At 36.8% G+C, this 18,679-nt stretch overlaps 1 protein-coding gene across 11 annotated transcripts in view; it reads left to right on the top strand.

Annotated features, from left to right (window-relative positions):
- LOC113660124 (protocadherin alpha-C2-like) overlaps window positions 1-18,679 on the top strand; it is a 129,488-nt gene that overhangs the window by 23,657 nt on the left and 87,152 nt on the right. The window contains exon 1 of one of the 11 annotated variants that reach the window (XM_047819677.1): window positions 5,580-8,119. The exons of 6 other annotated variants lie outside the window; for them this stretch is intronic. In XM_047819677.1, the coding sequence (XP_047675633.1) occupies window positions 5,762-8,119 (2,358 nt within the window). In that variant the 5' untranslated portion in view covers window positions 5,580-5,761. Of the gene's footprint in view, window positions 1-5,579; window positions 8,120-9,365; window positions 11,886-13,179; window positions 15,724-16,027; window positions 18,633-18,679 lie in introns of those variants that run through there. 4 more of the 11 variants (XM_047819668.1, XM_047819679.1, XM_047819686.1 and 1 more) reach the window with 4 other exon arrangements.

The following is an 18,679-nucleotide window of genomic DNA, read 5'->3' as shown; positions in this document are numbered from 1 at the left end:
TCTACTATTAAACTAAAGTTTACTATTATAATAGAAAACACTATGAAATGGTAGAGTTTTACCATGTATACCTTTCTTCCTTACATTCATAAGTTTGATGGATTCATGTCTTTAAACTCATTATTGGACTTTTGCCATTAAACTACAAATACATAATATAGTTATAAAGGGCAGAAATCAATCAATAAAAGAGTTATCGTATATAGACTGTGTTTAGTTGTATGAAGTTTATAGAAAGGCAAAGAATCAGGCAATCACAAAATGATTTACATAAGCTATCAAAATGGTTCAGTAATATCACTATTGAAATGCTAGAAGCAAGAATTTGAAAAGATGCTTTAAATGTCTTTGTTGTTCATTTGGATGTTGTGAATAGAATTTCTGTGGACTGAAACAAAATGGGTCACGTGACTGGGATTGTAATTTACTTGGCTGAAAATTAAGAGAAGATTTTGTTGATTCATAACATTTCAGCAGCTAAAACTATGCCCATATTGCCCATACACAGCACTGTATTGATGACGCTGGGTTCTTTTCTGTCTTGCATTTCTAAATTGAAAATAAGCTTCCTGTATATAATATATTCATTCATTCATTCATTTTCTGCCGTTTATCCGAACTTCTCGGATCACTGCGAGCCTGTGCCTATCTAAGATGTCATCGGGCATCAAGGCAGGATACACCCTGGACGGAGTGCCAACATATCGCAGGCCATACACACTCTCGTTCACTCACACACTCACACACTACAGACAATTTTCCAGAGATGCCAATCAACCTACCATGCATGTCTTTGGACCGGGGCAGGAAACCGGAGTACCCGGAGGAAACCCATGAGGCCGGAGAGAACATGCAAACTCCACACACACAAGGCGGAGGCAGGAATCGAACCCCCAACCCTGGAGGTGTGAGGCAAATGTGCTAACCACTAAGCCACCGTGCCCCCTATATAATATATATTAATGTTAAATCATTCATTAATAGATATATGAAAACATTCTGTTTCACTTATTTTGGTGTGGAAAATTACAAAGGGAGTCAGATGGATCTCGTTTATCATTTTTTACTGGTGTACTTCACAGGTTTTCCCCTATAAATTTGATAAAGATATAGGATTTTGGCTCCCACCTATAATGTATTTACATTTACATTTACATTTATGGCATCTGGCAGACACCCTTATCCCAATAGTGATTTGAAGTCTCTATCAGTGAGTACCTTAACACTGGTTCATTAGGTTACAGAGTAAGGATACCATCAGCTTAAAACTCAGTTAGGAGAAATGATAAAACTATCAAATGTATAAAATAAACATGGGAAAAATAAGCCCTAGTTTAAGTGTTTCAGAAAGAGGTGGGTCTTCAGTGTGCTAATAGATCTGAGGGAGCATGGTGCAATGTGAGGAGTGATAAGAACTTTACGGCCAGAGGGAACTGGTCCATTTTTGAATTTTCAGACTAGCATCAGGGTTTTGAATCTGATGTGTGCAGCTACTGGAAGCCAGTGGAGGGAGCATTTTGGATTACTTGCAGAGATAAAATTGCATTCAGGGGTGGACCTCTTAGGGGTGGACCTCTGACAACAGAGAGTTGCAATAATCCTAACTCGAAATGACAAGAGACAACCTGCACATGAGAAGCCTGTGAGGATAAAAATAATTGAATCCTTCTGATGTTGTAGATCAGAAAAAGATATAAGCGTGTCAAATACACATATGACTGTGTGACCGCTTCCAACTCCACCACCATCATCAAGTTTGCTGACGACACTGTTGTTGTGGGCATGATCTCCACCAACGACGAGATGGCCTACCTACAGGAGACTAAAAATCTGGAGAGATGGTGCCAGGAGAACATTCTTCTCCTTGAACATCAGCAAGACTAAGGAGTTTATAGTGGACTTCAGCACAAAGCAGGAGCAGTCATACCAACTGCTAAACATCAACACAGTGGAGAAAGTGGAGAGTTTCCAGTACCTAGGTGTTCACATCACACAGGACCTGTCTTGGACCTCTCACATCAACACCTTGGTGAAGAAGGCTCGGCAGTGTCTGTACCATCTTAGATGCTTAAAGGACTTCAAACTACCCTCTCAGGTGCTAAAGACTTTCTACACCGGCATCATCGAAAGCGCCCTGATGGGTAGAATCACTTCTGAGTTTGGGAATAGCACATGCAGGACAGGCGAGCTCTCCAGAGGGTGGTGCAGTCAGCTGAATGTACCATCTACACTGAGCTCCCTGAACTGCAGGACATCTCCAGCACGCGGTGCCAGACCAGGGCCAGGAAGATTGTAAAGGACCTCAGCCATCCCAACAATGGAATCTTTTCTTTGTTGCATTCAGGGAAATGCTTCTGCTCCTTGAAAGCAAAAACAGAGAGAATGAGGAGAAGCTTCTTCCCGCAGGATATTCGGAATCTAAACCAGGAAACACCCAGGATCTAGTACTGGACCTCTCCCACCATCTTTCTTGTTTTTCTGCACACCTTTTTTGCACTATGACAATTTAACTCTGGACTTGCAGAGTACAGTGCCACTTTATGCACTTTATACAGACCATACTGCACAAATACACTTTAAGGACAATCATTAAAACCATACGTTTTTATGTATATACATTACTTTTTACATATATTTTCATATTTTCATATTTTATATAGTTTTATATAGTTTATACTTTTTATTTATCTATCTCCTTTTGGTTTTATTTTTTATCCCAAATTGCATTCCTTTTAAGCTTGAATACCATAAAGTTGCAAAAAGCATTTCACTGCATGTCATACTCTGTATGTATGTGTATGTGACAAATAAAATTTGATTTGATTTGATTTGAAATAAGCAATATGAGAGGAAAAGGACAGTTGATTGTTCATGGTTACCCAAAGGTTGCAAGCTGTTTCTTAAATGGAGATCAGAGAGTTGTGAAGGGATATCACAAGATCTTGATTTGAGGATGAATCCCCAGTAATGGCTAGCAGTTCGGTTTTGCTTGGATTGAGTTTCTGCTGATGAGCTATCATCCATTTTACCTAATTTACCTTCCATTTAGGATGGAAACCATTCCGATGCTGTTCCACTTCTATTTATTTTAATTATTATATTTCATTATACAATTGTTATAATTCAAAGACTTCTGAGTATGGACAAGACACTCTTTTTTTACTGTATCAAATGCTGCCAAAAAATCAAGGAGGCTAAAAACAGATGACAGCCTGGTTGATCCAGGAGCATGTAGTTTCTCTGTGACAGACAAAAGGAGGCTAAAGACAGTGGTGTAGTGGTGTAATGTAGGCAAAGTTGGGGACAGAAGTGAAGGTTTGGCAGATTTTCTCATTATTCTCATTGAAAACAGAGGCAAAGTTTTTAGCAGTCCAGGAGGATGAAGCAGGTGAAGCCGGGCCGTCAATTAATGAAGAGATGTTATGGAGCTTACTTGTGCAACTTTTTATTCTAGAAGGCATTGCACTGTGTTACCTTTCTCTCTGCTGATCTTAGATCTTACAGATTGCTGTGCATAGACATTTTACTTTGAATTACTATACAAGACATAAAGATCTATGCTCTTTCAGTGAAGTGGAATTATGCATATATAGTGTTGAGAATTCTTTGTAGTAAGGTGGGAGGAGCTTTGTCTCCACAGCTGCATTGAATTGTTAATTAGTGGCTCTTTGTTCAGTGTGGCATCCAACAGCTCATGGGGAGATTCAGAGTTGATGAGTGCTTGAATTTGTAAGTTTATATTATATTAATTTCTGTATTTCTTCAAATATATTTAAGTTATGTAATGCTTAGTATTATTGTTTGCTTCATATTTGTAATTTTTATGATTGATTGATTTGTGATGTTTAAATTCTAAAATGTTGTTTTGCTTGATTTAGATACCATACAACTCTGGTCTCATGATTGCTTGACAATAAAATGTTAAGGAACTGGATTATTTGTAGCTTCTGTGTTTTAATGGGCACACCATCCTGGTAGCACTTTGCCTGAACTAGCCTCTAACCTTATCAGTAATTTACATATATTTTTAGGAATATGTTGTTATCAATATTATAGAGACTAATGCAAATAACACATTTTTACCAAACTGTGCTGCATGTCAGCAGTCTAGAATGTGGAAGGAAATGAAAGCTAAGGAGGATAAGAGCAGTATGATAATCCAGATCATGTAATGGCAATTAAATTCAGAGAAGGAGGTGAACTTCAGGGCTGCAAATGTCACTTAGCTAAGGAATGAGAAAAGACTTGTGGATCTCAGAAAAAGAGCAATGCATCAACAATGGAAAAATAGCTTCTAATTAGGAGCACAAGCTTAAGAATGAGAGAGATGTAAAGCAGAGTAACAAAAGCATACTCTCTTTTAAGATGAATGAACACTTTTAGGTATTTTACAGCATTTTTGTGATAATACTTGCATTTGACAATAAAGATATTAAAATGATGTCATAATATGGCTGTTTGAATAATTCTTTTAGTAGTGTTATTTGTAGAAATGCTCTGGCAGTGTAGCTTCTCTAAATTGTTTTACTTGTGTTTTTAATTACTGTTTTTTTATCATTAACAGTTTCATTGTATTAAATTGTGTAATGTAGCAATCAATCTTTAAGACAGATGTCCAATGTGGATGTGACAGATGTGGTGTGCTAGTTTACCAGTACACTTTGCCATAAGCATACAATAGGTTTTTGCTAAGTAGTTACAGCTTAAGTTATAAACAAATGTATAATGAAATAGATTTTGTTTTGCTTACCATATTTTGCAGAAGAAATAAAAAACACCTCCTAACTTTTTTGCCTTTAAAGTTTTTTTTTCAATTTATTTCACTTTTTCATTCATCTTTGAAATTATGTGATTTATATGATTATGTGACTTTTTTCTACATAATATAATATCTGAAATTTAAAATCTATAGAAACTAAGATACTAAGATAACTAAGTATCTAAGTATGCAACTAAGATAATTTGGGACGTCACAACTCCAGTTCTGTGCGTATTTATATGAGTATCAATGTTTGGAATTTTGTGTTGTCATCTGTAAAACAACTTGGTGAACAGCTTTAGTTAAAGTACATAAAATAAAATTCAGCAAGTTCTGTGGCTTAATATCCAAGGTTTTTTTTTAAGGTAATTAAAACATTTAAAAAAAACTGTTCACAGTAATTTGTGGCGTCAATTAACTTTTCTTTTTTGTTAATATGGTGTCGCATGTGAATCACAGCCATTTTTACAATAAATATCTGATCAAATTAAATTTTGTTATAGTATGTATCTTTCAAACAACCTGAGCTAAGCATTCCATTTATTGTGTTAAGAAATTACAGTTAGTAAGGTAATAGACAACCAACCTGACTGTTTTTATAACATCCCATGTTTATCCAGGGCAGCCACATGACACATGAGTATATACTAGATATGGTAAAAGAGCATATTCAAAAAAACAATATTTATACTTTACAAATAGTAAAAAATAAATCATAAGAATAGTTTGTCAGTTTGTGAGCTAAAGCCACTTGGTGTCAGTGTTGAAAGCTGTATGTTCATGGCTAAGTCCAACCTTAAATGGTGACGTATGTTCTGTGAATCCTCGACTGAGAAACAAGAGGACGGTGAAAGCTGAACAAATGTCGGTTAGAAAAGGAGGTGTACTCTTTTAAAGACCGTTTTATTTTTTGTGATACATGTGGCTGTCAGAGGCTACTGCAGCCACCAAACACCGGTATTTACCTTTGCTTATGGATTGTTCTTTGGTAAATCAATAACAATGGAAAAATACGGACAAAGGAGAAGACTGACGCACTGGCGAATTGCTTTGTGTGCTTATTTGCTGATGTGCTTTGCGGACAGAGTTTCAACTCACATAAGGTACTCTGTGGCAGAGGAGGTGAATGATGGATCCATTGTCGGAAATCTTGCTAAAGATTTGGGTCTTGATGTGAATACTTTAGTGGACCGGCGTTTCCGTATTGTTTCTGGATCTAATGACGCTCTTTTCCGGCTTAATCAGAAAAATGGTGTCTTGTACGTTCAAGCAACGATCGACAGAGAACAAATATGTGAGGGCAATAATCCCTGCGTAATAGATCTCAAAGTTGTAGTGGAAAACCCATTGGAGGTTCATTACGTGGGAGTAGACATTACTGATGTAAATGACCACGTTCCTGCTTTTCCAGATAGGCAACAAAGGTTAGAGATTGCGGAGAGCACATTACCGGGTGCGCGTTTTCAGCTCCAAAGTGCGCGTGATCCAGATATCGGGATAAACTCAGTTCAGGCGTATAAAATAAGCCAAAATGAACATTTCGACTTGGAGATAAGGGACAGGGGCGACGAAAAGGTTCCATTCCTGCTTTTACAAAGAGCGCTGGATAGAGAGCGTAAATCTGAGCACGAACTGACAGTAACGGCAGTGGATGGTGGAAATCCACCAAAGGCAGGAACTTTAAATGTCACAGTTACTGTTCTTGATAACAATGACAATCGTCCAGTCTTCAGTCAAGAGGTTTACACGGTACATTTACAGGAAAACTCTCCAATAGGAACCATAGTAACAAAGGTGAGCGCAACCGATCTGGACGATGGTTCAAACGGAGAAGTCATTTACTCCCTTAGTAGTAAATTAATACGTAAAGTTTATGATGTATTTGATTTGGACGAAACATCCGGTGAAATTAGGGTAAAAGGCAAAATAGACTTTGAAAACACCGATGTGTACAGATTAGATGTGTTGGCCTCTGATAAAGGCACACCTCCAATGACTGTCGATTGCAGGGTGATTGTGAAAATTTTAGATGTGAATGATAACGCTCCTGAAATAGAAATTATGTCACTTTTTGATTCAGTGCCTGAAGACTCCAAGCCAGGAACCGTTATTTCACTAATAAGCATTTTAGACAAAGACGCTGGTGTAAATGGAAAAGTTTTATGTACTTTGTCCCAGGACATCCCTTTTGAATTAAAACCATCCGTAAAGGACAATATGTACTCTTTAATCACAAATTCGCGTTTAGATAGAGAAAAGACCTCCAGTTATGACATAACATTAACTGCCTCAGACTTGGGCCAGCCTCGTGAAACTGCACAGAGAACCCTAAGTGTGCAGGTGTCAGACGTGAATGATAATAGTCCAGAGTTTTCTCAAAATCCTATTGAAATATATCTAATGGAAAATAATACTCCCGGTGCCTCTATTTTTTCTGTTACTGCATCGGATAGGGACCTTAAAGAAAATGCAATAATCTTATACAGCATTTTTCGAGGAGATGATGCAAAGAACAGCATACCTGTATTCCTAAATATAAATTCTGAAACGGGAGTTATTCACGCGCTAAAAAGTTTTGATTACGAAATAGCCAAGACCTTTCAGTTCCTTGTGCTCGCTACGGATTCTGGAACCCCGTCACTAAGCAGCAACGTTACAGTGAAAGTGTTCATTCTGGATCAAAACGATAACGTTCCAGTGATTTTACATCCAGTCAGCGCTAACGGTTCTGCTGAAGGTCTTGAGGAGATTCCCCGCAATGTCAACGCAGGGCATTTAGTGACTAAAGTAAGAGCCTATGACGCGGATATTGGATACAACGGGTGGTTATTATTTTCACTGCAGGAAGTGAGTGACCACAGTCTCTTTGGTTTGGACCGCTATACAGGACAGATAAGGACCCTTCGCCCTTTCACAGAAACAGATGAGGCTGAACACAAACTGGTCATACTTGTCAAAGACAACGGAAACGTTTCGCTTTCAGCAACAGCGACTGTGATTATTAAACTTGTGGAGCCTAAAGAGACTTTTGCCGCATCTGATTTGCAAAGTACTGTAAATCACGTAGAGGAAAATAACATTACATTTTATTTGACTATTACCCTGGGCTCTGTTTCAGTGCTTTTTGTTTTCAGTATAATTGTGTTAATAATAATGCAGTGCTCAAAATCTACAGACTATTCCTCCAAGTATTTACCTGAGACAAATTACGATGGGACACTGTGTCACAGCATCCAGTACAGATCCGGAGATAAACGCTACATGTTAGTTGGACCAAGAACAAGTATCGGTTCTACTATAGTTCCAAGTAGCAATGTGAATACTCTAGTTGCACAAGATCGTGGGAGAATGTCTGTGGAGGTAAGACTTTAAAATAATAAAATAATGTAAATTATTTTTATTATTTTAATGTGGAAAATGGATATAGGTAAAACCGTAAATTATCACGGTTATTATTAAAAGTTCACAAATATAGACAATATTTACATATTCTCTTCATTTAACTTCATTTGAGCCGAGATGGATGGGGATGACATCTAAATAATGATGTCATCTCGGGAAAACATGCAGCCAACAGTGCGTATAGTAATAATGGGCCTCAATAACGTTAAAAAAAAATGTCTGTATCCCCAAACCAATCAGGCTAAACTTACATGTTACAGAATGTTACAGAGCACAAATACCTTAACATTAGTATCAGCGATTGTTCGATGCTCTACCAGCTAGTGTAGCTAACTTTTAGACCAGATGAAATATAAATAAAACCAACAATGTGCACAATGCAACTTAAAACATAAACCTCCACACATATATATTTGATCTAATACTACTGTTTACTACTACTACTACTTCTACTAATTGTACTCTTCTTCTACTGCTACTCTAATGATACTGCTTTTTAAGAATTTACTACTATGATTAATTTAAAAGGTGAATCTCAATTTTATTATGGTAGAGTTTTTAAAATTTAAGAAAATATAAAATAATAATAATAATAATAATAATAATAATAATAATAATAATAATAATAATAATAATAATAATAATAATAATAATAATAATAATAATACTCATTTATAAGAAAAAAATCTGAAAAGCATGTTTGGTGTCTGAAATCTACTATGATTTCTGTAATGAAATGAAAGTGTCTGTAATGCTACTATGAGACCAATATTGCTTCCACTAAATCAATATCACACACACCTTAGTGATAATGAACGAATAATAATCATTAACAGTGTGTTTTCTGATACTGTATTGAGTTGTAAGTTGTGATCCATGGATGAAAAGTAAAATCTTTAGTAGAAGAAATTTAAATTATGTTTTTGCTTATGATTTAGAAAAATTTGTTTTGTCTTTCTCTCAGTTCAAACATGCCCTGAATGTGGCATAATTTATATGTTACTTGTTAGCACCCCTACTATCGAGGCTGTAGCTCCAGAAAACAATGGAGGACATTTCACCCACATACATTTGAATAGTACATATAAATTGTACATTTTCCTAAACGAGTAATTCAGTCTAACGAGTCCAATTGTTCCAGACGGTGTCACTGTTACACAGAGATTGAGAATGTGCAAGGTACTTTTATTGCGCATGTCTTGTCTATTATCGTCTCTCATAGAAGAGGAGAAAATCACACCCCGAACGAGACCTTGTTAAATCAAGATGGCAATATGTATGTTCTGACTATGTATAACATTGGATAAATTTGTTTACTACAGACAAACTGGATATTTTTAGCATGAACCTGGATTTAAGGGAATCTTTCACTATGATTGTCGGACGACAAATGAACAAATGGTGGATGGTTTTGTGCTTCTCTTTGATGCTTTGCTTGGATGTGTTAGTTTATGCTCAGATTAAGTATTCTATTCCAGAGGAGCGGAAGGAAGGATACGTTGTGGGAAATATTGCTAAGGACTTGGGGATTGATGTCAGTACTCTAGCGAATAGAGGATTTCGAATTGTTTCTGGATCTAAGGACACACTTTTCGAGGTAAATCAGAACAATGGCGTCTTATCTGTTCATAAGAGAATCGATAGAGAGGAAATATGTGATGGAACTACGACTTGCCCAATAAACCTTAAAATAGCTCTCGATTATCCTTTAGAGGTCCACTATGTAGGGATAGAAATCACGGATATAAATGATAATTCGCCGAAATTTCCAGAGAAAGAGAAAAGACTTGAAATAGCAGAAAATAGGCTTACAGGAGCCCGTTTCCAGCTACAGGCTGCGCGGGATCCTGATGTGGGAATAAACTCGGTCAGATCATATAAGATAAGTCAAAATGAGCATTTTGATTTACAAGTCAGAGAAAGGGGAGAAGAACAAATTCCTTATCTGGTTTTACAAAAACAGCTCGACCGAGAGACAAAAGGGGAGCATAGCGTAATTCTCACTGCAATTGATGGTGGAACTCCTCCAAAATCAGCAAATCTTAATGTCACAGTAATAGTTCTTGATTCAAATGATAACCCTCCTGTTTTCAGTCATGAAACTTATTCCGTGTCATTACCAGAAAACATACAATCCGGTGTCCTTGTTTTAAAGGTGTCCTCAACCGATTTAGACGAAGGTTCAAATGGCAATATAACGTATTCGTTTGGAAGTGAAGTGAATGCAGAGGTTCGGGATATATTCACTTTAGATAGCACAACGGGAGAAATTCGAACGAAAGGCTCTCTTGATTTTGAAGACACTGATATCTACAAACTGGATATACAAGCAACTGATAAAGGTCAACCACCCTTAACAAGTGAAAGTGGGGTAATCATCAAAATATTGGATGTTAATGACAATATACCAGAAATAGAGATAACATCACTCTCTAACGTGATTTCAGAAGATGCACAACCTGGGATGGTTATCTCCTTGATTAGTGTTTCAGATAAGGATTCAGGAGCGAACGGGAACGTTGTCTGTCGCATTAATGAAAACGTACCATTTGAGTTAAAACCGTCAGTGCAATTTAATATGTATTCTTTAGTTACCAAAGGTTATTTGGATAGAGAGTTAGTGTCACATTATGAGATAACAATTAGCGCGACAGACTTGGGCCAGCCTTCGCTTTCATCATTAAAATCGTTCAGGATAAAAGTGTCGGATGTCAATGACAACAGACCAGAGTTCTTATTTAACCCCCTAGACCTCTATGTTTTCGAAAATAACTTGCCTGGAGCGTCTTTATTTTCTGTCTCGGCACACGACAAAGACATAAATGAAAATTCTGCTGTCTCGTACCACATTATTAGAGGAAGTGAGTCACAAAATGCAATGACATCGTTCCTAAATATTAATTCTGAGACTGGAGATATTCACGCGCTTAAAAGTTTTGATTTTGAAACAACAAAAACTTTCCAGTTCCACGTGCTCGCTACAGATTCTGGAACTCCGTCACTAAGTAGCAATGTCACAGTGAACGTGTTTATTATGGATCAGAACGACAACGTTCCTGTAATTTTATATCCTGTCAGCGCTAACGGTTCTGCTGAAGGAGTAGAGGAGATTCCCCGCAATGTCAACGCAGGTCATTTAGTGACTAAAGTGAGAGCATATGACCCGGATATTGGATACAACGGCTGGTTATTATTTTCACTGCAGGAAGTGAGTGACCACAGTCTTTTTGGTTTGGACCGTTATACAGGACAGATAAGGACCCTTCGCCCATTCACAGAAACAGATGAGGCTGAACATAAACTGGTCATACTGGTCAAAGACAATGGCAACGTTTCACTTTCAGCAACAGCAAGTGTGATTATTAAACTTGTAGAGCCCAAAGAGGCTTTTGCAGCTTCTGATGTTAAAAACGCAGTAAAAGAAGACGGAGAAAATAACGTTACATTTTATTTGATCATTACCCTGGGTTCTGTTTCATTTCTTTTTATTGTAAGTATCATCGTGCTCATTGTAATGCAGTGCTCCAAATCTACAGACCATTCCTCCAAGTATTTGGAAGATACAAATTACGATGGAACGTTGTGTCACAGCATCCAGTACAAATCCGGAGATAAACGCTACATGTTAGTTGGGCCAAGAGCGAGTATCGGTTCTACCATAGTTCCGAGCAGTAATGGAAATACTCTTGTGATACGAGATAAAAGGAGTAGAGCGTCTGTTGAGGTAAGAAGCTATTATTATGCACTAGCCCCTAAATGTATTAAATAATCTTATACCATATTCTTTAGTTAATATATTTGCAAATATAGATACAAGTATAGTTCAACAAATAAACGACATTTATAAATTTTTCTTCTCCTATCTAAATAGAAAATAATTATATTAATTATTATATTTTTTCTGTTTTTTTATGATATCTCTTATTTTAGAAAACATAAAATATATAGGTATTTCCCCCATGTAATGAGAGTTACTGGAGACGATCCAGTTAATGATCTGAAGATTTATTAATTTCTCAGTAACCAGCAAATTTACTTATTTGTTTTATGCATTTTTTCCTTAACACACTGGGTTAAATACGTAGAAGTATGTGTAACGTATTGTCTGTTTGCTAATACTATTTAATCTGGTTAATATAATTTAATAGAGATTTATTGAGATGACAAAGTAATTATAAAACGTTCATAATGTACGTGTTTAAATGATATTTTGTTATATAAATGAAGATACTGTATCTTCTTATTAATAGACATTAAATACATGCTTGATGGAGTTTATATTATAAAAAATTGTGCTATAAAGATAATAAACATAATTCTAGAGATAATAGAAAATCATTTATATCTTATACGCTGGAACACGGCACTTTAAAAAGAGAATTAGCTTCCAAGAATTTAACAAATAGTGCGCCGTCCTTGGTGCTGAAAGCAGTTTTATGCACGTCTCTTTCGCGCAATGTTCAATTCCCACATAACAAAAAAAGCACAATAATTTATTTTCAGCTATTTTTACACGATACAATTAGCACACCACCTTAATATTTATTTTCTTTTTTGTGCATATAAGTGTATATAAATACTTCAGTGGCCTAAGTTAAGGAATGTATTTATGTTAATACTCACTGTGTCATTTGTACAAAACCCATTCAAATACATTACATGCCTTCACATTATGAATCTGTCAAAAATTCAATTTATTTTCCTTTTAAATTATTTGCTTTCCTGGAACACAAGTCTTTTTGTCAGAGCAGGCAATTCATGATAGATACTTTTGAAACAAAGCACAAGTGTTAGTCATGTTAGATGACCACATTTTGATTATAACAGTGAAATGGTTAAATGTATGCGTGTGATTTGAAATATTGGTTTACTGTAAAAGGTACACAAATAGATAGGCCATATAATTGCAAAAGTGTATCTTCTATTTTGTGTTATTATTTCCATATTTGCACCAGATGATGTCAGTGTTACATTGCAAAGGAGAATATATATTTTGCCCTACCCACTCTTGTACGTTGTGCCTGGCCTGTCTTGTTTAGGCTTGCCTGGTTCGACAAGCAAGAGAAAACACGACATTTAACAGAAAGAACATTTTTGCAATGACATGAGATATAATCTGTAAAACGTTTTTAGTTTTGTAGGTATTTAAACCTTTAGTTTTTTAGGTATTTAAACAAAGCGGACGAAGTGCTGTAAACGAGCTTTTCACAATGGGAGATGGAGTACAAAGGCGGAGATGGATGTATTTGTGGATTGCCTCTTTGCTGCTTTGCTTTGCCGAACAGTGTTCGGCCCAGATAAGGTACTCTGTTCCAGAGGAGGTGAAAGAGGGAACCATTGTAGGAAATCTTGCTAAGGATTTGGGTCTTGATATAAGTTCTTTGATGAACAGACGGCTGCGTATAGTTTCAGGACCCGGACAAGCACTTTTTGAAGCTAATCAGGACAATGGCATCTTGTACGTTCAAAGGAAAATCGACCGGGAGGAGGTATGTGAGGAATCTAGCGCCTGCTTAATAAATGTGAAAATTGCCTTTGAAAACCCTTTAGAAATTCACCATGTTGTAGTCGAAATAACAGATATCAACGACAACGGCCCCAGTTTTTCTCAAACGCATCAGCATTTTGACATAGCTGAGCATACTCCTATAGGAACAAGCTTCCAGTTGCACGCAGCACGTGATGAGGACACAGCACCAAATTCGGTTCGCAATTATAAATTAAGCCAGAATGCTAACTTTGAAATCGATACCAAAAATAGTGACGGAGATAAAATTCCATTTTTAGTTATAAGGAAGCCACTTGATCGTGAACACATTGAGGATTACTGGTTGGTTGTTACAGCGGAAGATGGTGGAAATCCCCCCAAAACAGGTACCCTGAACATTAACGTTAAAGTACTTGACATAAATGATAATCGTCCTGTGTTCAGTCAACACGAATATTCCGTGACATTACAGGAAAATGCTCCACTTGGTACTGTTGTGATTAAAGTAAATGCAACTGACAGTGACCAAGGCTCCAACGGCAATATTGAATACGCATTCGTCAAAACTATGAAGCGTAAAGTCTATGACATTTTTCAAATAGATGGCACTACAGGCGAAATTCGAGTTAAAGGTGAAGTTGATTTTGAGGAAATGGAGGTTTACAAGATAGATATACAGGCTTCAGATAAAGGGCAGCCTCCTCTCACAGTGGACAGTAGAGTAATCATTAAGATTTTAGATATAAATGATAATAAACCAGACATCGAAGTGACGTCGCTTTTAAGCGTTGTTTCAGAAGACGCAATTTCTGGCACAGTTATTTCTTTTATCAGCGTCTCAGATAAAGACTCCGGACTTAACGGAAATGTCGTTTGCTCTCTAGCAGGTAGTGTTCCTTTTGAACTCAAAGCATCCATTCAGGAAAATATGTATTCATTAGTAACAAAACAAAACTTAGATCGAGAGATAATAGCAAATTATGATATCATTATAACAGCCACGGATTTAGGCCAGCCTCCTTTATCCACTGTTAAAACTTTATCTGTGCTAGTATCAGATGTAAATGATAACAGACCGCAGTTTTATGAACATTCTCTTGAACTGTACTTGCTTGAAAATAATGCTCCTGGTGCTTCAATTTTTCAAGTGAACGCCTTTGACAACGACTCTGATGAAAACGCAGGGCTGTCATACCACATAATAAGAAATAGTGGAGCCCAAAACGATATGAAATCATTCCTAAATATTAATTCTGAAACTGGAGTTATTTACGCGTTAAAAAGTTTTGATTTTGAAACCACAAAGACGTTCCAGTTTCACGTGCTCGCTACAGATTCTGGAACTCCGTCGCTAAGCAGCAACGTCACTGTGAACGTGTTTATTATGGACCAGAACGACAACTTTCCTGTGGTATTATATCCAGTCAGCGCTAACGGTTCTGTTGAAGGTGTGGAGGAGATTCCCCGCAATGTCAACGCAGGACATTTGGTGACTAAAGTGAGAGCCTATGACGCCGATATTGGATACAACGGCTGGTTATTATTTTCACTGCAGGAGTTGAGTGACCACAGTCTCTATGGTTTGGACCGATATACAGGACAAATAAGGACCCTCAGACCATTTACAGAAACAGATGAGGCTGAACATAAACTGGTCATTCTAGTCAAAGACAATGGAAATGTTTCACTTTCAGCAACAGCAACTGTGATCATTAAACTTGTTGAGCCCAAAGAGGCGATTGCCGCTTCTGATGTTAAAAACTCAGTAAAAGAGGAGGGAGGAAATGACGTTACATTTTATTTGGTTATTACTTTGGGTCTTGTTTCATTTCTTTTTATTATCAGCATTATTGTGCTGATTGTAATGCACTGCTCCAAATCTACAGACTACTCTTCCAAGTATTTGCAAGATACAAATTACGACGGGACACTGTGCCACAGCATCCAGTACAGATCTGGAGATAAACGTTACATGTTAGTTGGACCCAGAGCAAGTATTGGTTCTACCATAGTTCAAGGGAGTAATGCGAATACTCTTGTGATACAAGATCGCGGGAGGCGAACATCTGTTGAGGTATGGCCATTTCTAACATTAATGTAATTTTGAATAAGAATAATTTATTTTTTTTCACTTATTTATTGTTTGTATTTTATTTTTTTTTGTAGTTTGTATATATATATATATATATATATATATATATATATATATATATATATATATATATATATATATATATATATATATATATATATACAAACTACAAAAAAAATATATAAAATATTTTTTTTTTTCACATACAAATACGTTTGAATACATTTGGACATGAGCCTTTATATGCATTGCACGTACAACGCAACTCATGTATTTTTGTATTTGAGAAGGCCGTTGGAAGCTTGGTGGCAGTGTTAAACAATGAGATATTTTCTGTTTGGAACGGCCCCTTTTCTGACGTTCACACTGACACTTGCAGTGCGACGGCGATGTGCTGATATTGACTGTAAGATGGCTTAAAACCTTTATTTTGTAAACTGATTTTCCTTTTACATTTTTATGCGGAATACTGCTGTCAAGAAAACAAGTTATTTACCGCTTCTGATAATAGATAGACGCAGTCATTTTTCAACACGATGTATTATAGGAGACAAAGGCGGAGATGGGAGCATTGCTGGATTGTTCTATTCTTTTCTTTGCTGATGCGCCTTACGGAGCAGGTTTCAACTCAGATAAGGTACTCTGTCCCAGAGGAGGCTAATGACGGTACCGTTATAGGAAATCTTGCTAAGGATATGGGTCTTGATGTAAGTTCTCTGGGATACAGACGGCTTCGGATTGTTTCTGGATCTCATGACGAATTTTTTCAGCTTGATCAGAATAATGGAGTCCTGTCTATTCATAAGAAAATCGACCGAGAGGAGATTTGCGATAGAAACCGTGTTTGCACAATAAATTTAAAAATCGTTAGTGAAAGTCCACTTGAAATACATTACATTGAAGTAGAGATAATAGACGTTAATGACAATTCCCCAGTTTTTCCAGAAACCCAAATATATTTAGAAATATCAGAAAGCACACATCTAGGTGCGCGATTTGAACTTCCAGCAGCTCGTGACCTAGACGCTGGAATAAATTCTATCCGTTCCTATAAACTAGATCAAAATGACCACTTTCAATTGCAGGTGAAAAATGGCGACGATGAGGAAAAAATAATTTTTTTAGTTCTGCAGAAGCCTTTAGACAGAGAGCAATATAGCAAACATGTGTTCAGTTTGACCTCATTTGATGGAGGAAATCCTCCCAAATCTGGTACTTTAGACATTATAGTTTCTGTTACTGATATTAACGACAACATACCCGTTTTTACTCAAGAAATATATGCAGTTACTCTAAAAGAAAATATCCCAATTGGAACTATAATTATCACTGTTAATGCTAGCGACGCAGACGATGGTCTTAATGGAGAAATTGAATATACACTTAGACGATCATCCAAAAGTAATGTAAACGATGTCTTTCTGTTAAATAGTGTTACAGGAGAGATTACTGTAAATGGGAATATTGACTATGAGGAAAATGATGTGTATAGGTTAAATGTCCAGGCAACTGATAAAGGACAGCCACCGATGACCGTAGATTGTAGAGTTGTCATAAAAGTTATAGACGCAAATGATAATAAACCTGAAATACATATTACGTCATTATCCAACATGGTTCTCGAAGACTCTAAAAGGGGAATTGTGATTGCCCTGGTTAGTGTTGCTGATATGGATTCTGGTGTCAACGGTAAAGTTATTTGCAGTCTTTCAGGTAACACACCATTTGAGTTGAAACCATCAATAAAAGACAACATGTATTCACTGGTGACGAAAGACAGATTAGATAGAGAATTTGTTTCATATTATGACATTACCATAGAAGCAACGGACTTAGGACAGCCTCCCCAATCCAGTGACAAATCTCTAAAAGTACTGGTCGGTGACGTGAACGATAACAGCCCGGAATTCTCCCAGAATCCTCTTGAAATTTATTTACTGGAAAATAACTCACCTGGGGAACTCGTGTTTTCTGTAAGTGCCACTGACAGAGATGTTAACGAAAATGCAGAAGTCGTTTATTCTATTATCAGAAAAGACAGTATACAAAATGACATAGCATCATTTGTAAACATCAATGCTGAAAATGGACAAATCCGCGCTTTAAAAAGTTTCGACTTTGAAAAGGTCAAAACATTCCAGTTTCATGTGCTCGCTAAAGATTCTGGAACTCCATCACTAAGCAGCAACGTTACAGTGAACGTGTTTATTCTGGATCAGAACGACAACGTTCCTGTAATTTTATATCCAGTCAGCGCCAACGGTTCTGCTGAAGGTGTAGAGGAGATTCCCCGCAATGTGAACGCAGGACATTTAGTGACTAAAGTGAGAGCCTATGACGCGGATATTGGATACAATGGCTGGTTATTATTTTCACTGCAGGAAGTGAGTGACCACAGTCTTTTTGGTTTAGATCGCTATACAGGACAGATAAGGACCCTTCGCCAATTCACAGAAACAGACCAGGCTGAACACAAACTGATTATACTTGTCAAAGACAATGGCAACGTTTCACTTTCAGCAACAGCGACTGTGATTATCACACTTGTTGAGCCAAAAGAGGCTTTTGCAACTTCTGATATTAAAAACTCCGCAAAAGAAGAAGGAGAAAATAACGTTACGTTTTATTTAATCATTACCTTGGGTTCCGTTTCATTTCTTTTTATCATCAGTATAATCGGGCTGATTGTAATGCAGTGCTCCAAATCTGCAGATTATTCCTCCAAATACTTACAAGAAACACAATACGACGGAACACTGTGTCACAGCATCCAGTACAGATCCGGAGATAAACGCTACATGTTAGTTGGACCCAGAACGAGTATCGGTTCTACTCTAGTCCTTGGGAGTAATAGGAATTCATTGAGGAGACCCAGTATGCACAGTCGTGAGGTGAGATTCACAGTATTTCATTCAAAACACGTTGTTCTTTTTATATA

The sequence above is a fragment of the Tachysurus fulvidraco genome, chromosome 10 (genome assembly GCF_022655615.1).
Source record: "Tachysurus fulvidraco isolate hzauxx_2018 chromosome 10, HZAU_PFXX_2.0, whole genome shotgun sequence".
Classification (NCBI taxonomy): Eukaryota; Metazoa; Chordata; class Actinopteri; order Siluriformes; family Bagridae; genus Tachysurus; species Tachysurus fulvidraco.
This window is presented reverse-complemented; position numbering and strand designations above follow the sequence as displayed.